At 37.8% G+C, this 24,715-nt stretch overlaps 1 protein-coding gene across 6 annotated transcripts in view; it reads right to left on the reverse strand.

Annotated features, from left to right (window-relative positions):
* LOC106882261 (coiled-coil domain-containing protein 73) overlaps nt 1–24,715 on the reverse strand; it is a 295,558-nt gene that overhangs the window by 147,018 nt on the left and 123,825 nt on the right. For all 6 annotated transcript variants that reach the window (XM_052976425.2, XM_089341927.1, XM_089341925.1 and 3 more), the window contains one exon: nt 948–1,122. In XM_052976425.2, the coding sequence (XP_052832385.1) occupies nt 948–1,122 (175 nt within the window). The remainder of the gene's footprint in view (nt 1–947; nt 1,123–24,715) is intronic.

Here is a 24,715-nt window from a genome sequence, read left to right on the forward strand (position 1 = left end):
TGGGTCACGGGGAGTTCAGTCATACCTTAAAATGCATTGAAAACTTCTATAACTAATGGCATAGTTCTAGAGTTCATATTCCACATTTTTAATATTTCAGCTTTATGTGTGGAGTGCTTTTCAGCCTCATGTGCTTGGATGTTACTCGCCACATCCATCAGTGTACAATACCTGGATAGGCTGTCTTATGTGACAATATCAGAACAGTAAGCTTTTTCCAAACCACTATATGAAGACCTTATCAAGATTTGATAAGATCTGTGTGCATTGTCATTTGTAACAATACCAGGGTGGTTCGCTTTTCTTTCCCTGGGCTCACAATTGTTTGTTTATAGGTTCAATTCCCAGAATGTTATGTCCCTGAGCATAGTGCTTCATTTCACATTGCTTCTGTTCACTCTATTGAAAATGAGTACCATCAATAGAAGGTTGTGACAGATTTGCATCTCATTCAGGAGTAAGTATTGTACACTCAGTTGCTTAAACTCCTTGGAAACTGGGAGAAACTTCAGCCTAATGGACCTGTAAGCTCAAGGCAGACAATATGCTCTAAGTCCCAAATCTTAAGATAATGGGAACACAATGGAAATAGTATGGTGATGACACAAAACACTGATCCTTCCATCCTTTAGCTCCCTGTAATAATCTGAGGAAGCAAACATAACCAAATCTACTAACAACTATAACGTCAAAGGAATCTCTACATGATCAGTTGATCTGCTAAATATAGCAGTTAAATCTCACTTAAATTATATCAAGTATTGTTGAAATGGTAGGATCACATTGGACAATACAGCTTTACACACATAATACTTGAGAGAAGGACTGCTTGGTCATGGCTGGAATACCTTTGAATAGTTTGCTCAGTTGGGGTTGACATAAGCTCAAACATCAACAATATCAACAACAACACTGCTATTATATAAAAATAGCTGTAACAAACTTACCATTTTCTTTCAATGATTTCTGAGATAATCCTAATGCTTGTATGTGTGTATTTATGGAGATGAATTTAGATTCAACCTGGGACATTTGCTTAACATGATGATCGGCTATCATCAGTTGTAATTCTATTTTCTGTTCTTGATCTTTAATTTGCTTTTGATAACCAAAGTTTTCAAGCTGAAAAATATGTTATAAGCTTCCTTTCATTTGAGTTGTCACAATAAAATGCACTGTAATATGGTGGCAAATAAGAACTGATGGCCCGTCTAAACCATACCAGCATGGACAGAGGGAGTAAAATGATGATGATAATTATATGTGCATGTGTGTATACACACACAGAGATTCACACATACAAACATATATATCTTGCACACCTGAATTCCTTTACAAGTAGGGATTCTAAACAATTTACTTCCCTTCTCACCCATATATACCATTTCAAGACTTAGGGCACACCCTGTACCATGTCCTAGTTTATAATCTGTGGTGGAACTCCAACAATGCATATTGTTACATCTGTAAATTATGTTGCTAAGAGTTGTTCACTATATTATACCAGAATGAGCCTCTTTGTTTAATTGATTCTCTGACATAACTTATGCTTGTAGGACATAAATTCTATAAGACCTTTGCTCATTATGTAAAATCATTATTATTTGTTATTATCTTAATTAAACTTCTCTTTTACTTATATCTTCTTTTTCTACTCCCTCCACTCCCCACATTGTTCTTAGCTACTTTGTCTTGTCTGTAAATTATTACTTTGTCCCCAAACCACCACTATATCGCTGACAACACTATTTCTTTGGCCAGCTTTATCTCCTCTGCTTTTAGTCAAGTAGAACCTTCATCTTGTGTCACTCCTTAACCTACCCTTCTATTTGATTATTTCCTCTGCTTCATCCAACACTTCCTTCACTACCCCACTCTGTTCTCTTTAAACCTTTATATTTATAAACACTGCTTGGAAATACACATTTGGAACCTTGCTGTTGAGAAGAGATGCCCAACTTGTTTTAACATTTTCAGAGGACTTGTTGCAAAGCATACATCTACAACATCAAGCACATATTACATTTTAATATGATTATTACATAAGTTATGGATGTCTTGAATCAGGTGTTGAGATAAAACTTTACATAATTCTTCTGTTCTGTTTTCTTTTTTCTTTATTCTGTAATCTGCATTTTGTGCTCTACATAAATATACATATCAAGCCTACCTGTATTTATCTACCTTACTACTCTCTCTCTCTCTCTCTCTCTCTCTCTCTCTCTCTCTCTCTGTTATATACATATATATATATATAACAATTCTGGAGTGGATCTAGAGAGGTGTGTATAACAACCAAAGTATTGTGGTTATGATCTCTGTGAGTCACATCAGCTTGAGTACTAAGATAAACCTAATTAAATGGAAATTATGCAGAATTTTGCCAGATGGCCTGGACATGTTATTAGATGGTAGTTCTAATCAGCTACTCTTCTACTTGTTTCAGTCATTTGACTATGGCCATGCTGGAGCACCAACTTTAGTTGAACAAATCGCTCCCAAGACTTATTCTTAGTGAGCCTAGTAGTTATTCTATCAGTCTCTTATGCTGAACTGCTAAGTTATGGGGACATAAACACACCAACATCATTTGTCAAGCGATAGTGAGGAGGCTAACAGATACACAAACACACATACGACAGGCTTCTTGCAGTTTCTGTTCATCAAAACCACTCACAAGGTTTTGGTCAGCCTGTAGCTATAGCAGAAGACACTTGCCCAAGATGCCACACAGTGGGACTGAAGCCAGAATCATGTGGTTGGGAAGCAAGCTTCTTACCACACAGCCACCACAACTACTCAGATTTTTTGGTGTCTGTAGCAGAGGTTATTCTGTTACAAGTATTTAAATTAAATCTCAAAATATCTGATATAACTTGCTGTCTTCATGCACTGATTCCTATTGTAGCAACCCATGTGTGATTGTAGTTTTTTTAATCCAAACCACTTGTCCTGGAGTACCTGTAAAAGATAATGGGTGCTACTCTTCATTCTCAGACTAGAATATAAAACATCATCATCCTCCTCCTTTTATTGTCCACTTTTCCATGATTGTATGAATCAGAAAGAATTTGGTGAATTTTCTATGGCTGATGCCCTTCATGTCACCAACCTTCACCTGTTTCCAAGAAAGATAATATTTCATCATGACTAGACATGTTTTCATGGCAGACTGAAAGGAAAAAAAACACTGCTTGCATGATGGTGACACTCACAACTATCACTGGATATCAAGGCAAGGAGATGGTAATACACAAACATAAGCACACACACACGCACGCATGCACACACACACACACACACGCATGCACGCGTGTACACACACACACACACACACAAAATAATGGAAACATCTAGCATCAGAGCATCATGATTTTGAAATATCTATAAAATCGTCAAAAGCTTGTTTATTTTTATGTTTTTTGATTTATTATTAGTGTTGCTTAATATGTTTTACTAAAATTGCTGTTTCTTTTCAGATATCATCAGAAAAAGGTAATTAAAATTCATTAAAATGACAGATCTATCAGACTTTCAAAGAGGTCAAATTGTTGGTGCTTGTACAGCAGGCGCTAGCTTAACAAAAACAGCCTAAATGTATCAAGAAGTATTGTCTTGAAAGTAATGACAACCTTTGAGAAAGGGGAAAAATCCTCCTCGTCGAAACAAAACTCCAGAAGAAAACCCAAACTTTCAGACAGGGACTGTCAGACTCTTACGCAAATTGTTAGAAAGGATCACAAAAGTACAGCTCCCAAAATTACTGCAGCGCTTAATGACCACCTCGAAAACCCAGTTTCCATGAAAACTGTTCAAAGGGACCTGCACAATGCCAGATTTCACGGGCAGGATGCAATTAGAAAACCATTACTTTCAAAAACAAATGATGCAAAGCATTTAGAGTGGAGTAAAAACTTACAGAATTGATCCCTAGAGCAGTGGAACAGTGGAAAAATATTTTCTTGGACAAGTCATCCTTTACCTTATTTCCAACCTCCAGCCGAGTATATGTGTGGAGACAGCCAAAAGGAGCATTTGACCCAGACTGCCTTCTTTCAACTGTTGAACATGGAGGAGGATCTGTGATGATGGGGGGGGGGGCTATATCTTGGAAATCCACTGGCCCAATGGTTTCCCTTCATGACAGAATTAATAGTCAGGACTATTTAAGCATTTTATCTGATCAAATTCATCCTATGGTTGCAGAACTGTTTCCAGAAGGAAATGCAATCTTTCAGGATGATAATGCACCAATTCACACAGTTAAAGTTGTTACTAAATGACATGAGGATCATCCTAGTGAAGTTGAACATCTTATCTGGCCACCACAGTTCCAAGATCTCAATATTATTGAACATTTATGGTGTATTTTAGAAAAACAAGTAAGGAGTCAATATCCTTCACCATCATCACTACAAGAACTGGAGACTGTTTAAGCTGAAGAATGGACAAAAATTCCTTTGTTAACAATTCAAACTTTGTACCTTGTAGAATTCAAGCTGTAATTACTGCCAAAGTTGGTTCTACCTCATATTAAAATAAATTTGTTTGAAATTTTAAGGTGTTTCCATTATCTTGTCCAACCCCTGTGTGTATATATATATATATATATATATATATATATATATATATATATATATATACTAGCTGACGTACCCGGTAAAGTGGGGCTTATCCCTTTGTTCCATTCTCATAATTGTTTCGCTAATCTAATAAAAACAATACAAAGTATGTAACCCTTAAAATGGTTTTTGTGCATTTACAGAGAATACAAAACTGTCTTACATAGGATCTTGTTTTTAGGAATTCCGAATAAGTTATGAATACCCAAATTGTGAAGTCAGTTATGTAATAATTAGTTACCCGATAGTAAGAATTCAAATAAAGTAGCCCTGAAAATGGCTTTAAAGCATTCCCAGAGTATATAGAACATAGGAGGAAATACCAATACGGTATGTATACCAAAATCATGAAGCATGTTATGTAATAACAGGCTAATCAGGTATGAGATAATAACAATTTAAAGTAAATAACTCTGAAAAGGGCTTTTGTGCATTCCCAGAGAATATTACCCTCAGGGGTGCTAGTGTTGAAATAGATTTGCAATGAATGTAGAAACAGACTGACATTTAGTTTTACAGTAGACATACAAATAGATTTGCATATAGATTTAAAAATAAAATAATATGTAGATTATTAATACATTTACAACACTTACAAATATTACAGTTAAATAATAAATACCTGATGATTTGGTGAATCTTATTAAGTTTGCAGAGCTTCTTTCTAAAAAAACCTTTTTGGTCTTTCCTTGTGGGGCAAAAATAAACAAATGATTAGGATTGCCAACTCTTGAGCATCCCACATAAAGTTGGCCATGGGACAAAACTGGTTCTAAAAGGTTCAAACCTACCACATTCAAGGACTGTCCCTTAGCCTTCTTAATGCTAATTTCAAAGCTGTTTCAATGGGAATTGCAGGTGCTTGTACTGGAAAGGTATATCCGAGGGTATAAGTGGAATTTTAGGAATGAATACAGGTTTGCCACTTGCTTTACCAGTCAAAATTGTTGTCTCCAAGGCTGTTGGCATCATCTCCTTTATTATAAGTCATGTGCCATTGCAAAGCTTTGGTGGATCGACGTTTCAAAGCAGCATAACTGGTGCCCCAATTTTGATGTGCAAGTTGTGAGGTGGGAGGCCAGGTGGTGTTAGACTATTCAAGAATTTAACTGGATAATTCACAGCTTCATCGATGTTGTAGATGTGACACTCACCTGGCAACTGTTTCAGAAGTTTAAAGTTCAAATCATCAATGCTATATTCTTTGGAGCTAAAATGGCACAGGTTTTCAGCCAGTTGTGGTCTGTAAACTAACTCTTCAGTTTAGGAAACACCTTATTCATTAGTTCCTTTAAATCAGATATCATACACCCAGAAGGCAAGCTTACCTGGCCATCCTTCTTGCCAACCGAAGTGCCATTACCGATGCCCAACAGTTGCTTTGAAAAGGTTCTGTCCACATCATCACCACTGAGCTACACTTTCTGTTGGTTGTGTGTCTTAGCTGTTGCACACTACTCCATAGGTAGGATGAGTTTATGTTGGCATTTACTTCATCAGCTCTTGTCCCCTTTGGAACCACTGGAAGGGTTTGTCTAAAGTCTCCTATGTGATGGTTGGAGGCGAATACTGTATCTTATTTTTAATGTTTTTGATTGCAAGGTATAACAAATATTATTATTTCTTAAGTAAGAAGCTATGATGGTAAACTCGTCACTTGTAACTTAATTATAAGTATTTATCACCATGCATAACTCTTAATTCAGGCTGCGTAAATGTTATGATGAATTATACACATCAAGACGCTGAACGTGCGTTTTATGCGTGCATGTATGTTGAAGATATGGAATCGTATTCTATTAACCGTTACATAAAAAAATTACAGTTTCATAAATACAGAAATAAAATTAACAAGTTGAAAGAACGTGAAGTAAAAGAAAATAATTTCTACATTAGTTTATTTATGTACATTTGGCATTTATAGTGCAATTGGAAAGTAAGGTCATTTCGTCGTAGAGAATTACGACTTAAAATTCACACTAGCTAATCTTTCATACTAACTACTAGAATTCACAACAATTCAATCTCGTTGGATTTGAGTTATAAACATGGCATAAAGATTAGCCGATACTCAAAAGTGTCGTGGATTTGAGTGACAATCAACGATCACTGGAGAATTTCCCAAAAAATCAGGGTTTTTATAACTGCTCATACACGAATTCTAAGAACCGCACTTCATGAAAGATTTCTTTAATGAAAGTTCAGAATTCATATATGGGCAGTAATTTTTAATCAATGAGAAATCAACAATTTCTCCTGTTCGAGCAAACGAACCTATGTTCTCTCCTCGCCTCTTATGAATTTGCTACACCTGCAAGCAAAACTGTTGCACCTCCCATGAGCCTGGTGTTGTGTCTCAGATCCTGAAGGGCCACGTGAAGAGCTTCAAAGGAAACCCTACGGCTCATTGTTGCTTCATCCCAGATGATCAACCTGCGTTCACCCAGAAGTTTGCCGTTTATAGATTCACAACTGATGTTGCCGTTTGCCTTCTGTTTCTCGGACAGGTCCAAAGGGAGTTTGAAACTTAGCAGGGTTGCAGGTATTCCACTTGACACCACTGCTATGGCAATGTGTTTAATTTGGCGCAGTTTAGCCAGAAGAAGGTTGATGACAAATGTTCTGCCAGTTCCACCTGGAGCATCCAGAAAGAAAAGACCACTTATTTCATTTATCAATGCTCGAAATAACGGTGTTATAAACACCCAGCTGGTCCTCCATCAGTTTGTGTTCTTTACCAGTTATATATGCTGTCATTTCCTCGATGTCAGAGCTGATTTCTTGAAGGTACTCAATTGAGAGATTGTTTGCTGCCTGTCCAAATGTGGACTTGTGTTGACTTTCCATAGCTTGCACTCGGGTGTCCAGGTCAAGTAATGCCTCATTGTAAATGGCATTATTGAACGTGGCAATTTCAGCTGCTGAGGTTTGCCTTTGAATCCTTTGTAGAGTATCCTCTACCATGCTGATTTGTGGGTCACTAAAGCTTGAGAGGTTCATGCAAGCCACATGTCATCAACCTGATAGAAAATAGCTGGCGCAGTTGATGTAGTGCTGTGCTGACTGCTGCCTCCCCCAGCGTCTGGTCCCAGTGAGTATCATCCTCCAGTAGTCCATGTTTGGTGCAGGCTTCTCTGTAGGTCATGAAGACTTCCCCATTGTGTCTTCAAAAGTCTGCGAACGATGTAGGACCTCTGACAGTGTGCAGCAGTAGATGCAGAAAGAAGCACTCCTGCTGATTAGGGTGCAGTGTACACCCACCTGATGGCCCCACTTCTGAAGACAGCAGCTTCTTCCCAGCCCTCAATGCATGCTCCTTGCTTGCGTCTGTTCCATCTATTGTGTGCCCAGGTATAGTACTCGGGGATCTCTACATACAACAGTGTTCAGGCATTGGCATAATTTGAAGAAAGCTGTGAAAGTGGTTTCTGGTGAATTCAGAACTATGTTTCGAGCACTGTTTTCTGTGAAATATACAAGCTGGCCATTTTCAAGATGTACAGATAGATTTTAAGATGTTCCTACATGTAAACAGGGTGTGACCTTTGTGATGACAGTGCATTTATCTAAAAGCAGAACAGTTCTTCATGCAGTGCTTGTCAATTGGCTGAAGTGACACGAAAGGGTATATTCATGAATAAGTCACTAACTGAAATAAGTGGATCTATTGTTTAGGAAAATACTATTTACTTGTTTTAAGGGTTGTACCGGATTAATTGCGAAAATAACTCTAACAGTTCAAATACTAAGAAATAGACATATTCAACTTGATTTATACCAAATAATATAGGAAAATGAATGGGTTATTTCCCTTGGCTGTTAATAGTTATATATGTGGATCCCTTCCAGGGGCTCTAGCCACCCAATTATAGATTTTTATTAAACTTCGAATGAGCTTAGTAACAAACTGGATGTTACTTTAGCATATTTGCAAAGTTTCATGAAAATTCATTAACAGGTGTAGACACAAACAGACAAACAAACAGACAACTTCATTTTATGTATGTATAAGATATAATAAAGGTTCAAGAGCTTCATGTTTTGGCATTTATCAAGCTAGTTACAAGGCAAAGAGCTGTGAATTAATATAACTGGCAATAAATAGATTTCCCTCTGGGTTGTTGTAGATCAAATTTTAAAATCATAATAATGGCTCATGGACAATTCATATTTTTTCAAGTAACTTGCCTGTTATGTTGTTCAATAAGCAAATACATAAATAAATAAATGAGTAAAGAAATAAAGAGAGAAAGAAAAAACCTTACGTGTGTTATCACATACACACACATGCAAAAACAAGTTCTGCACACACATATATGAGAGAAAGTGCATATAAATTAGGTGTATAGATATACATGCGGAAACATGTATACATGTACACAAATGCATGCATATATATATATATATATATATATATATATCTATACCTCTGTCCTGGCCTCTACTTCACTGCTATACCCTTCTGTCCCTTCCTCCTTGTTCCACTTCCTCCCTCCACCATCCTCTCTATCTATTTATCTATCTGTCTTCCTCTATCTTCCTATCTACCCTTCTGTCCTGGCCTCTACTTCACTGCTTCTGTCCCTTCCTCCTTGTTCCATTTCCTCCCTCCACCATCCTCTCTGCTCTCGTGTGACCTGTGGTCAACTTTCTTTTCACTCCAGCCGCTGTGAAGGCAAGACGAACTACTAGCGTTCTACCTCAGATTTGCGTTTGGCCGTACGGCTTTTGAATGTTGTTTTCACTGTCCATTTTTTCCTGTCTTGGTTTGTGTTTGCCACCTTGGAATCCTCTGTGTAGTTGGTTGATCCACTACTCAGGAAGAGACTATTCTAGAGTACGTCCTGTCTGGTCTTCGAAACGTCTAGATAGAATAGAGACAGCTGATGAAGGGATATTCCAAGGGGCTTTCCGTTTTCCTATGTGTTCGTTCCGTTGTCTGTAGTTTATTGTTCTAACGTCCTGTACCCTGATATGCATGTATATACACATGTAGATGTAAGTATGTACATATATGTGTGTATACATGTATATATATTCTTTGTATTATTATATATATATATATATATATACTAGCAGAAATACCCGGCGTTGCCTGGGTTAAAGAGAATAATGACATCTAAAAACGCCGTCTAGACTATGCATCATCTTTATATATAGAGATGTATATACACACACGCACCCAAACACACGTATATATATGTATATCAATATAAATATATGAAAGTCAATGAAGTTTCGTAAAAGAAGGTGATCATGTACATACTTTCTTGCTGTTGTGATTATAACACCTCATTGTAAACTATGTTCCTTGTTTTCCCTTGTGGAGCATATACAAATAGGTTTTTTGTTGCTGCCCACTCTTGAGCAGCCAACATACAGTTGTCCATGTGAGAAGCAGGGCTCTTCCAAGAGAAGACCAGCTACAGACAGTGTTTGACCCTGATATTTGTTTATGGACATGGCAAAAGTCACACGAAGGGGGAATTGTAGTCTTCTGAAAGTAAAAGGAATGTCTGCTCCTGATGGAGTAAGAGGAATTCTTGGAATAAAGACGTCATCCCCTTTTGCACATCCAGAAAGAATGGTAGCCTCGATAACGTGTGACATCATTTTCTAAATAATGCTCATCTGTTATGTTCGGGTTAAAATTTCATCAACATCAAAAATATATGAATTTTCATGGTTGTTATGGCCGTTATGCAAAGAATATAATTTCCAAATTTCATAAAGATCCATTCAGTACTTTTGACGTAGTTTTGGATAAGAAAACAAATGACTAATGTGTGTGTTTGTGTGCATGTGTATGTGTGTGTGATGGGTGTATATATGTATAGATATCTGTATGCATGTATATATGTATATATGTGTACATATTACATGTACATCTATATATATATATATACATCTACACATATGTATACATATACATGTATGTATAGATCTCTCTATATATATACATATACATCTATATGTATACATATACATCTCTCTCTCTCTCTCTCTTTCTCTCTCTCTTTCTCTCTCTCTTTCTATCTTTCTCTCTCTCTCTCTCTCTGAAAGTATCTGTCATTACAGTATAGAAATGGTGTACATAGACACGTATATGTTTACATATACATCTCTCTCTCTCTCTCTTTCTGTCTCTCTCTTTCTCACTTTCTCTCTCTGTGAAAGTATCTGTCACTACAGTATCGAAATGTGATTGTTTCAGTTAGTGGAATAGTTTCATTTTTAAAGTGAAAGTATTTGACATGAGTGTTTTTGTTTCACTTTTGACACGTAATACTTAAATAGTGGAGGAGATATGTTGCCGTGTGCTCGAACTCTGCAAGAAGTTAATAATTTTTTTTTTACTAAAACACAACTGGAACCCAAAGTAAGGCATGTGTAAAATTTGAATGAAATTGGTTGCGTAGTTCTCGAGTTTTAGGGATTCACACAGACAAACAGACAGACAGACAGACAGACAGACACACATTCTCATTTTTATATATATAGATATATATATATATATATATATATATATGCATACATATACATATATATATATATATATATATATATATATATATACACACACACATATATAGTACAGACACTGATGCACACACACTCACGAGCATACATACATACACACAGACACACATACATATATATATATATATATATATATAATGGTATAGCTACAACTATCTCTGCCTACGCCCCACAAGGGGGCCTACAAAATGAACAGAAGGATCATTTTTATGCAGGCTACCTCAAAGACGAGTGACAATGATCTCATCTTTGTTGCTGGAGATTTTTAATGGACATGTCAGACAGCAATCTGGTATCTTCCATGGTGTACATGGAGTTGGTACCAGAAATGAAGAGGGAACTAGGCTCCTGGAGTTCAGCGATGCAAATAGCCTATTGATCTGCAACACTAATTTCAGGAAGCTAACTAGCCACCTGATACCCTATCAATCAGGTGACTCTACTAGCCAGATCGACTTCGTTATCACAGACAGAGAGGGATGCATGGTTGCTCTTAAATACAAAGCTCCTCCCTGGTGAACAATGTACCCCCCAGCATAGATTAGTTATTAGTGTCTTTAGACTCAAAGCCAGAAGGATGCCAAGGAGCAGACCAATCTTGAAAAGAAGGACTTGGAAGCTTAAGAACCTTTTACATGGTCAGAGATTTAGGGATATCCTAATTGAGAAATTTGATGATAGGGAGGAGGGACTACAGTCCTGTGACATAGAAAGCAGCTGGGAATCCCTGCAAGACAGCTTGCTGAGTGCCTCAGACCAAATCTGTGGCTGGTGCAAAGTCCCTTCCAGACCTAGGGTAACATGGTGGTGGAACAATACTGTAGACAGGGCCATTAGAGCAAAGAAACAAACTTGGAATCCCTGGAAGAGTGGGGGTAGCAAGAGAATGTATCAGATAGCCAAAAGAGAAACTAAGAGACAGGTATATATAGTCAAGGGAATAGCAGAAAAGAAGTTTGCCAATGTTCAGCGACGTGAGGACCAAAGAATTGAAGTATTTGGGATTGCAAGACAGTGTGTGAGAGAAAACTGTGGTCTCTGCTTGGATGATGGTGCCCTTGCGTTTAATGATTCTGCAAAGGAAGAGGCTAGGAGATGCCATTATGAAAGACTGTTGAATGTGGAGAATGAATGGGAGGAAGAGAGTCTACTAAAGGTTGACCCAATTGAGGGACTAGCTATCCAAATCAACAATACCCAGGTAGATAAAGCAATTAAGGATATGAAGACAGGGAAAGCACCTGGCCCATCAGGAATCACCATTGAGATGCTTAAAGTATCAGGCAGTGTGGGTTATGGTCTTGTCACGCGCATCATAAATCAGGTAGTTCATGAAGGAGTCATATCCAATGACTGGTGTAGCAGCAACATAGTCAACTTGTACAAGGGGAAAGGTGATGCTTTAGATAGAAATAACTGCAAGGATATCAAATTATTGGATGAAAGTTACAGAGAGGGTCATAGCCCAACTAATTAATTAGGGAGAGAGTTAGTCTAGATGAGATGCAGTTTGGTTTTGTACCAGGCAGAAGCACAACTGATGCTATATTTCTGGTGAGACAACTACAGGAGAAATACCTACCCAAAGATAAACCTCTGTACTTAGCTTTTGTTGACATGGAGAAAGCCTTTGACAGGGTCCCCCAATCCCTTATCTGGTGGTCAGTGTGGATAGACGAGTGGTTGGTACGAGTTGTACAAACCTTGTACAGGGATGCTGTCAGTAAGGTGAGGGTTGGCAACGAGTATAATGAAGAATTCCAGGTAGAAGTAGGAGTTCACCAAGTATCAGTCCTCAGCCCCCTTTTATTCATTATAGTCCTTCAAGCACTAACAGAGGAATTCAAGACAGGCTGCCCCTGGGAGCTCCTCTATGCTGATGACCTGGCCCTCATAGCAGAATCACTACCAGAACTAGAGAAGAAACTTCAAGTGTGGTATAACTCGAAGTACATAATTATAAACATTTATACATACCCATACAAACACAACGTATCCACAAGCTCATATACAAATGTTCACACTTATATACAAACTAAATCTAATTCGTTTATCTCAGCCATGTGCAAATAAGACCAAAATAATACCGCAGTAAATAAATTGGTTGAAGTGATTTATATTTTTCTTTATAATCAAGAATAAAATCTATATAAGATTTGATCAAGTAGCCAGCAAGTAATAAACCACATAGGTAAAAATCAATACAAAATATATAATCATATAAATATAATTATAGTAAGGGCACTAATGAGTAATGTCACATACTAGAAATAGATACCAAATGGTTCTAAAAACTACATTTTTTTACCACATTGGCATGGGCTGAAAGCGAGGGAAATGAACAAAAAAGGTTTTTTTAAAAAATGGTTTAACCATAGATAGTGGAACTAATGTGGTAAATAATGTAGTTCTTAGAGCCATTTGATGTCTATTTTTAGCATGTGCACTACTCATTAGTGCCCTTACTATAATTATATTTATATGATTATATATTTTGTATTAATTTTTACCTATGTGGTTTATTACATGCTGGCTACTTGATAAAATCTTATATAGATTTTATTCTTGATTATAAAATTAATATAAATCACTTCAACCAATTTCTTTACTGTGGGATTATTTTGGTCTTATTTGCACATGGCTGAGATGAACAAATTAGATTTAGCCTGTCTATAAGTGTGAACATTTGTATATGCACTTATGGATACATTGTGTTCATATGGGTATGTATAAATGTTTATAGTTATGTACTTTGAGTTATACCATACTGAGGTTGGTAAAGGGTGTTACATCCTAAACTAGATGTCACCATGACAGAGAAAGTTGAGCAGAGAATCTGCATCAAATTTTGCCAAAAGTTTTCATTGTTCTCGGCACAATCAAGATCTTATGCAACTGAAACTTGAATGTCTTTTTGGTCAGCTGAAAGCAGTTTTGGCACAAACTTGGCAGATACAAGTCTCATACCCAAATCTTCAGTGATAATAGACTGAACTGAATCATAACCTGGATAAGTACCTGGTTATGGTACCTCGATAAGTACCTGGACTGTTGCCATAGTAATGAGGCTAAAGCATGCAGAGTGAAGCCGCTAGGCAAAGATTGACCTGGAACTCTACTGAGTTTTAACATTGTAGCTCACTTCCGCTGTTTACAGCAGTGATTGGAATGAAGGTGTGTAGTGTGTGATTGTCACATTGACTGTGAAAGAGAAAGTTGTCATGGCAATACCTGTTCAGAGGACGATGCAAAGTTGCAGAAAGGGTATGAAGAGGAATATATGAGTCACAAACAAATGGATCATACATTTCCAAGATGTATGTGCAATATGCATATGCATGCACTACATGGTAATATATGCCTGTATTCATATATGCATGAATGTAAGCAAATCCACATGCAAGCATACATACATAGACATATGCATGAGCATACACACATACATGTGAATACAGGCACATATTGCATGCAAACCCATATAGTATAATAATGAATTAATTTTAACAAAGTAATTAAAGTAATAACACTAATGTCATGAGGGAAATAGCAGTTGTAAAATATGGAATATAATTGGTATGTGTTAATACATATGTACACATATACATATACTCACACACACACACACACACATATATATATACACACACACACATACATATATATATACACACACACATACATACATATATATATATATATATATATATATATATATATATATATATATATATATACATGCACAAACATACGAAGTATTTTAAATGTAGTGCACTACCAATTGGCAGCACACAGTTGCATGCACAGTTAGAGCCACCAGTGACCTTCATGAGGCAGTGTGCTGAGTGATATCACAGTGTTTACTTCACAAGTTGTGAAATTTGTGATGGTGTGATCACTTGTATGCTGTAGTCAGTAATTTTGTCATGGACAGGAAGAGCCAATGCGAAATTTTGCATTAAACTTCGAAAGTTTGCTACAGAGACATTGAGCATGCTTCAGCAAGCTTACGGCAAAAAAGCAATGAGTCGTATACAATGTTTTGAGTGGCATGGATGCTTCAAAGGTGGAAATGTGGCACTGTGCAAGAATTCATTCTCCAGGCCCAGACTATCAATCAAGAGTTCTACTGCAATGTCTTGAAGCATTTAAGGGTGGATATTCAGCAAAATCGACCAGATCTGTGGAACATGAAGAACTGGATTCTTCACCGATCTCTCTTCATTCATGAGTTTCTCACCAAAAACATGGTATCACTTCTGCGCCCACCCCATTCACCAGATTTAGCACCTGCACAGACCAGTCTCTTCCTCAAGATGAAAATGCAGTTCAAAGATCGCCATCTTAACACTGTTGTCAAGATCCAGAGCAAATCACAGAAGGTCCTTGACTCACTTATGGAAAATGACTTCCAGATCAAATTCCAAAAGTGGCAGGAATATTGGCACCAGTGTATTGCTGCTGTGCAAGGTGACTATTTTGAAGGAGATGATATTAAAACTTAGGTAAATAAGTTATCTTTAATTAAGCATAAATAGTCTGGGAAACTTTTGATATTACCTTGTATATACATATACATACATGTATAGGTGAAGGTGCGTGGCTTAATGGTTAGGGCATTCAGTTCACGATCGTAAGGTCATGAGTTCAATTCCCAGGGCTGAATTGTGTTCTTGAGCAAGACATTTTACTTCATGCTGCTCCAATCCACTCAGCTGGCTAAAATGAGTAGTATCTGTATTTCTGTGTCACACTGAATCTCCCTGAGAACTACAATAAGGGTATATGTGTCTGTGGAGTGCTCAGCCACATGCACATTAATTTTACAAGCAGACTTTCTGTTGATTACATCAACTGAAACATATATATTGTTGTATCGCCAATTGTTATGACAATATCAATTTACCCGATAACTAATTAGTAACAATAAAGCATATAACGAAGCAGGGTAACAACAACATAACAACCCAACAAACTCTCCATGAACTATACACGAACTGACAAATGATATTCTGACAAATTACCAAAACAATACCTTACAACTTCCTGTGATTAGCACCTGCTCTTTCTGACCTCTCACTCAGACCGCTACTATTTATAGTCGTTCAGTCAAGTCTATTCTCACAGGGGGTGTTGTGACTTTTGCCACATCTCCCATTTTGAGATTTCGACTTCCATAGGAAACAAAATTTATTCTATTATTTTTTTCTCTTTCTTTCCAACACATCTCCCTTTTTGAAATTTTGCTTCCCTAGGGAGTTCAGTATCTTTTCCACTTAGGAATTATTTCTAAATGTTCAGTCTGTTTATGTTTTTCTGTTACTGCTACTTCTAGGCTCAATCTGTTTCAGTGCTGGCACATCGAACATGTCATAAAACACTTCCATTAGAATTTCCTTCCTTTCTACTGTATGTCTGGTTTTTAATTGATTTAAGTCGTGTTTATGCTCCCATCATTGGCCTTTTATTAAATACATCATGTTTTCAATTCTTTTAGTCACTACACCATCCTACCAACTCTCTTCAATGTTCTTGTATACTTTGAAGTGTTTAGTTGAATTTTTTTATTTTCTCTATATATTTTTTTCCTTTGACAAGAGTTTGTCAAAGATAGATTTAATCCTTTGTGCGAACATTAGCTCTGCAGGTGACTTGCCTGAACTGGAATTCAGATTAGGCATTATTCTGTACACCTTTAAAGATTTAGTTAGCGCTTCATCATTTCCTAACTCGTTCCTTGCTTTCTTTTAGCACTTGTTCTGCTTGCCCATTTGACCTCAGGTGGGGTAAACAAGTGCTTGAATGAATGCATTTTGCAGAATTTCTTGAACTCATATCCTGTGAATTATGTCCCATTGTCTGATACTGTGGTGTCTTAAACACCATATTGAGCAAAAAGTTTGTGCAGGAACTTTATTGTTGCCTTCAAAGTAGGTTGACTGCCCCTACATACTTCCAGCCACTTGGTAAAGCTATCAACAATGATCAAGTAGTACATACCTTTCACTGGTTCAGCATAGTCTATATGCACCCTGGATCATGGACTATCTGCCTCAGGCCACAATTGGTATTTCACCAGTAATGCCTTGGCTGCTAGCACACAATCTCTACATGATTTTGCCAAATTTTCTATGTCCTGGTCCATTGTTGGCCAATACATGTAACTCATCATCAAAGCTTTCATTCTTGACATCCCCAGGTGTCCACTATGAAATTCATGTAATGTCCGTTTCTGTAATGTTGTTGGTTCTACCACTCTTTCTGCATACATTAATACATCATCACAGAGTGAAAAATGATTCACATTCGTGTTCTCTTTTGTTTATTTTTCAAGGTTTCCTTCATTTTTATGATGTATTTGTCCTCTGCTGAGTTACTTTTTATATCTTGTACAGTCGCTGACAACTCCTGAATGACATTACACATAACATTTTAAATTTCCTTTTCTTATTGTAATGTGGCTATCACTGTATCTTTCAGCAGTTCTGCATTCTTCAGAATTAGCCTAGATAAACAATCCGCGTGACCAATTTTCTTAGAAAGAATGTACTCCATCTTAAAGTTGTAATTTAATAATATTGTACCCCAGTGTTGTAATCTGTTAACTGAATGGGTAGGAATTCCTTTTGTCGATCTGAAAATTGATAGTAACAGTTGGTGGTCCATCTGAAGTCGAAAAATTCTGCCATGGAGAAATCTGTGGAATTTCTTCACAGCAAAAATAATCACTACAGCTTCTTTCTCTATCTGACTGGAGTTTTTTGGGTGGGGCTACCATCAGAGCACATGAGGCATGAACCACCACCCTCATATTACCATCTTTATATTTGTGTAGCAAAACTGCTCCTATGCCGTATTCAGAAGAATCAGAAGCTACAATAAGCTCTGCTGCAGGATCAAAATGAGCCAGAAACAAATCCAATATTAACATATTTTTAATATCCTGAAACGCCTTTTGACAGTTATTTGATCAATTCCATTTGGTGTCTTTCTTTAGCAAATTATTAAGTGGAGCTCTCAATTCATACATGCTTGGTATGTAATTTTGATAATAGTTCGCTAGGCCAAGAAAAGCTTGTAATGTGGCTATGTTAGTTGCGGGGAGGTATATTAATTGTGTTTGCCCTCAACGTGTCAGGTTGTCTTCCATTTTTATCTATAATTTAATTTAATTTAATATTTAATTTCAGGCAAAAAGAATTCACACATCTCCTCACTGAGTTTGAAACTGTAATCTCTTACTTTTTGAAAAACACACTTCACATGTTTGATATGTTGATCACGAGAGTCACTTTTAATTAATACATTCTTGAGGTATGGAATTGCAAATTGACAGTCCGCCAACATCACATTCATAACCTGTTGAAATATTACAGACCAAATGGCAATCTATTATATTTGTATAGTCTTCTGTGCATATTCACTGTTAGAAGCTTTGAGCATTCCTTGTCTATTTTAATTTGTAGATACGCATCAGAAAGATCCAGTTTTGAAAATATTTTACCATCATTTAATTTTGCAAAAATATCCTCTGGAGTAGGCAGTGGATAGTGGCACATTTTTAGACAGTCATTCAAACCAGTAGAAAAATCAACACACATCCTAATTTGGTCACAACTTCTTTTGTTCGAGTTTCCACACAACCCCTTTTGCTATAGCTACCACTGCAAGAAGAGAAACCTTTCCTTCTTTACCAAAGGGGGAAGGCAGAACAATCTTTATAATTGACTCGGAGGACAGCAGCTGTTCGACATATACCCACATCTCCGTAATTTTCAGACACTGTACAATTGCATACAGGACAGTTTCACTGTCCTGCTTGCATTTTGGACAGGTAGGCAAAACTCTAGCACCATGCCTTGCAAGTTTATCCCAAACACTGCCAGGCCATGGACCTCGAACATTATCCATAGGTCTCAGCCCGAATGTTCTTTGAAACAGGCCAGCAAGTTGATTACTGTCGAGACCCAGGGTTTCTCCAAGGGTATCATCACATTCAACCTCTACCAACTTTCTATAAAAAGACGCAGTGGAACCAAAACCTCTGGTATTGCCCGCTCAACTGAAGAGCATGAGTGACTTATGGTACTCTGCTTGCCAGGCACCCAACCTTGGTCTACCCCTGATCCAGGGTTCAAGTCTACTAAAACTGGTAAACTTTGGAAACATCAAATTGACGAATGGAGACCACATGTGTTCACCCTTCAGGTAGAGCCAAAGATGCCTTAGCCTCAGCATGTGCTTGTGCATCATTAGCCATGGCATCCCTAGCCCACCCTTCAGCAGCTGTTGGCAACAGATAGAGTACTTCACAAGTGGTCTGCAGCCCTTCCACAAGAAGCGGAAGAGTATATGTTCCAGCTTATTCAGCCAATAATCAAGGCAAGGTACGATGGTTAGGCAGTAGGTAATTACAGATGTGATATATGCATTTGCAACCTCCACCCTCCCTTTCAAGGAAAGCCACCGCTCAGACCAGGTTTAAGCTAGGATGGCCACATTGCTTGTCACCTCACCCCATTCTTCTCTATCTGGAGGTTCAGTCCAAACCAGAACCCTTGCATTTTATTGAGCCCCTCTGCCCAAAGTCTCATGACATTGTTGGGAAGTATCGACTTGCCTCTCCAGGTGCCAAGAAGCAAGCTAACTGACTTTTCATGGTTAATTTTAGCTCCTGCCACCGCCTCTTTCTCTTTAATGGCCTCACCTACCCTCTGTAGGCGTTTGACCTCAGGTACGATGATAGTGATATCATCCGCATACGCCGTTACTGACTTAACATGACCCAAATCACGTGGGGCACCCCTTATCGCCTCCAACTTTCGCAGCAAGGGCTTCAGGGCCAGTATGTACAGAAGTGGGGAGAGGGGACGTCCTTGACGAACCGAGCGCTTGATGCAGAATGGCTTTAAAAGGAAGCCATTCACCCAAATGATTGAGTCAATGTTACCATACATGGTGATGATTCTGCTACAGAAAACAGGGCCCAGCCCAAACGCTGCGAGGACTGACACCAGGTATCAATGGTCAACCCTATTAAATGCATTGGACTGGTCTAAATGGACTAGAACCTTGCCAGATTTATTTACACCCTCTAAGGTATAGTGTATAAGGTGGAGATTGTCCTGAATAGCACAAGTTTGCGCCTTCCCTACGAGTTCCTCCATGACATGCACCAACATTTTTGCTAATACCTTGGAAAAAATTTTCAACTATGTGTTCAGCAGAGCGATAGGCCAAAAATTACCAATATTTGAGTCCTTTCTGATCAGCGCCACCACCCTCGGCACACAGATCTGGGAGTGAACCCATTCTGCTGCCAGTTGGTGAAAACGCTAGCCAGTAGGTGCCCAAACAAGTCTGGCATACTGTTTGGGATTGGTTCATAGCAAAGATCATCTAATCCCAGCAACTTACCCCGCCACAGTCCGACAAAGCTTCCTCCACCTCCACAGCTGTGATTGGTCCATCACAGCTTGCCACATCCTGTCCCGAGAGACACAGCAAACTGGTGAGGAAGTCCATGAGGTCCTTCCTACACTCCTGTCCATCACTCATCTCGAGCAGCTGGAAGACCTTGCACATTTTCTTGGGTTCATTTACCAAGACATCTTCTTGATTTGTCAAAGACCTTATTGGGGTACTATTGGCACGTCAAGCTTCAATCACGCAGGCCCATCCAGCAGCCCTATTCTTTCTTGCCTCATTGCATGAAGCTTCGCTTTGACCCAGCATCCCTTGTATTTGGGTTTGAGGTGTTGGTTGAGAACCAATCTTATTGCCAAAACTTGGTCTGCAGTGCCAGAACTCATTGCCTCTTCTAAGTCCTTAACTAAATCCTCCTTTGTTTTTCTTAGCCACTAGTTCCTTACTGAATCTAATTGACTCAAATTTGATTGCTCGATTTAGGGCGTACCACCATCTATTGTTAATAATAGTACATGTTAAAGCCCTTTGACTAAATGACCTAATCCCACTCCTCAACCACCAAAAGGGACATGTTGAGTTTCCAGTAGCTGGAGCCTAATCTACATAGCCTATCTAAGTCAAACGTACAGGCACACGTTTGTGATCATTGTAGTTTATGTACATAAATTGTGGACACTTAGCTATATCTTTGTCTGACTTTCTGAAAAAGATTCTATCTAGGTAAGATCTAGAAAACCCATCGTCGTTAGTCCAGGTCCACACTGGGATATCCAGGAATTCTATTCTGTATCAATCTGCTAGCTGAAACCAACATAGCAGATCATTGAGGTATGAGTTTCCCCTTCTATCCTGTGTTGAGCCAACACAATCTACGCATGCATTGCAGATTGTGTTAAAGTCACTTAATCAAACTATAGAATGTGACATACCTAGAAAATTCTCTAGGTCCCAAAAGAAATCTGACTGTCTGTCACCAAGCAGCGCGTAGACAGCCACCAACCTGAAAGACCTACCACTGCTGAATGTCATGTCTAGGACAACCAGCCTGCCCTCCGGGTCAATAAAGATTGTCTTTGTCTCTTCAACCAGGTTTTACTTGAGCAGAACAGCAATGCCCCTTTCCCAATCTTGGTCCGCCAGGAGAAATAAATTTCTCATAGCCATCCAAAATCAGAAAGAAGCCCTTCTGTCCACTCAACCAGGTTTCAGTGGCAACTATCACATCTAGATTATGCAGCTGAAGGTCATGTAGGAAATGCCCCTTGTTTCCACAATGACCCTAGACTGCACACATTTAAACACCCTACACAAACAGTATGCATGAAAAGGTTTTCCCTGGAGTTTGGAGATGGCCAGGTAGGTCCATCTCTTTCCTCCATTATTCCGGTGCTTGTGGGGTAGGGGTCACGATAAGACCCTCAAAGGTCTGTGTCATAAAATTCTAGAGGGCCTATATTATTGGGGTATTCACTTTTCAATATTTGATAGTTCATGTGATCAATTTTGTAAAGTCTTATATTTTCAGGAGCATCCTGTTGAATGGCTACTGCTGTAGGTGTCTCTTTTATTTTTGCTATAAGATGTTAAGGTTAAAGTGTAGCTTTGTTTTGAAGGCCGAGTTTTGGTGGTGTAATTTTACTGTTGTATGTTGCTTGTGTTGTGTGTTGACTTTTTTAATCCATGAAGGACTTGTGGCGGTGTTTTGGGGACTTTTTCTTTTTTCTGAGTTTTTGTTTGCCACCCCCACCCCCATGTTCTGGGGTGGTCTCATTCATTTCTACCCCCTCTTATAGACTCTACATCTGAGGGGGCTTCTTCCATTTCAGTTGGTGTAGTGTCTTTCTCTGGGGGTGGGGACATATTTGCTTTCTCGGGGTGAAGGCCACAATCTGCTCTAATGTGTTCTTTTGCCCGCATTAAGCAGCGTGGCTTCCTCCCTTTCACCAATACTTGCAGGATGGTGTTCCCTATCTGAATCATTTTTACAATTTCCTCTAGGTTGACAACGGGTTCTTGAATGATCATTTCAAGCCCTGTGCCTGCCAGTTTTGTTGAGCTATCGCTCTTGCTTGCAGGACTGATATTTTGTTCTCTGGTGAGGTAAGAAATATCATTCCATATTGACCTCAAGCATTTTTCTACTGCTTCTCTCGAGGCATTATCTAATTTTTTATTTTCTACGCAGAACATTCTATAAATTACCGTTCTTCTTTCTGTAGTAAGGATAATTTCACTAGGAGGGGTTACTTTTATCTCTAACCCCTCCTTTTGCATCATTCCTTTGAATTTTATTAGTTTGCTAGATTCGATATTCAACGTTTTCCTGGTAACACCTGCCACAGCAGCAAAGTTTGCTTTTTTCTCTGATGTTTTATTGCTGGTTGTTATTCCGTTTGCATTAGAATTTGTTCCGTTGGTATTATTCGTTGTTTCGTTGACATTGGTCGTTTTTACATTAGTGGTGGTTGTTTCCTTGGTGTTGTTCGTTGTTCCATTAGTCATTCCATTCATTTTCACTGGTGACATTTCAATTTTAGACTTATTTGGCTAAGTAGCCATTTTTTTCCATAAAGAATAATGGGTGTTACCCCACACACATGAAAAAAAATGGGCTAACGCCCACAAACGGTTTTCAGGCAAAATGCTCTAAAATAGAGAGAGTCTTTAGGGCTAAAAGCCCAGCACACAAAATGGTTACCCCCTTAACACAAGGGGGAATAACAGTTTATACTGCTAAAAAACAGTAAATCACAGTTTTTTCCACAATAAATAACACAAATTTAACAACAAACAATTAACACACTTACTTTTGAATGTACTGCCGATAAATAACTCCAAACAAATTTGATAGATTAAAAAAGAACTTTTTTTATTTTTTTTAATAAATTTTCAAAGCTTATATGCAAATGATAGTATAATGGCAGGAATGGAAGGATCTAAAGTCCACAGTCAAGAATTCAAATATTAATGAGATAAGTTTTAATAGATTTAGTTAACGGTTCTAGTTCTATATGTTCTTAGAAATGTTGAATAGAACTTATGGTTATTTCTTTTTTTTTTAGTAAGATTACAAAGTTCATAAGTAAGTGATAATATACTGGCTAGAATGGAAGGATCTAAGATTCACGGCAAGGACATTCAAATATTAATAAGATAAGTTCTAATAGATTTAGTTAGCAGGTTTAATTCTCTGTGTCCTTAGAAATGTTGAATAGAACTTATGGGTACATGAAGGAATCGCATCTGAAAATTTGCACAGCATATTAGCATTAAATTATTTTAGAATTAGACACGATTCCTTAATACACAATTTACATCTATCCAATCCATTTCCAAACAGGGGAGCACTGACAATTAGGAACCATGATAGATCAGACATGAAATTTCTATCTCTAAGGTTATTCACAAAGGCTGCTAAAGTGGTGGATCTTGCATATAGGGTTTGTGAAAGAATTCATGTGGGCTCTATATCTCCTTTTGAAGTCGGTTGTGCTCCCAATATATACCTTCTTCTGGCAATTTGATACAGAAACCACGCATTTATAGACAACATTATAGTGGCGACATGAGCCTGCAGGTGGACAGGAGCCAGGGACTCTACAATTACATAGTTGATTAGATGTTACTTAGTCTGAGTCATTTTATTTTTATTCTTGTTCTTATCCATATGATTATTATTACTATTATTCATATTGATGCTCTTATTTTTGTTGTCACTAATAACATGATTAGGCTTAAGTTTGGTAGTTGATTTCAAAATTATATTTTTATTGTTATTATCCTTAGCTATACACTTAATTCTGTTTCCATCTAATCCTGTACACAAGGTATTGTTATTAGCTAGAGTATTATGTTTATCAGTAACACGTTTAACTTTTCTCCTATTTATTGAGGCTATTATGGCTCCTAAATTCAGCATTACAAAATATGAAAATTTTACAGAGGATTTAATGCATATGGTATGATATTTATGGTGTTTAGGGAAATTTGATTGTGGAATTTTAAAGAAAAGTTTAGGTAAATTTCTAACCCTGAGAGAGAAAGCAGGGGCGAACCACAACCTCACATATTCTAGGTTTAGAATTACTGGATATATTAGGATTTTCAGAGGTAGATGGTTAATAATT

Source organism: Octopus bimaculoides, chromosome 25, assembly GCF_046866305.1.
Source record: "Octopus bimaculoides isolate indiv1 chromosome 25, ASM4686630v1, whole genome shotgun sequence".
Lineage (NCBI taxonomy): Eukaryota > Metazoa > Mollusca > Cephalopoda > Octopoda > Octopodidae > Octopus > Octopus bimaculoides.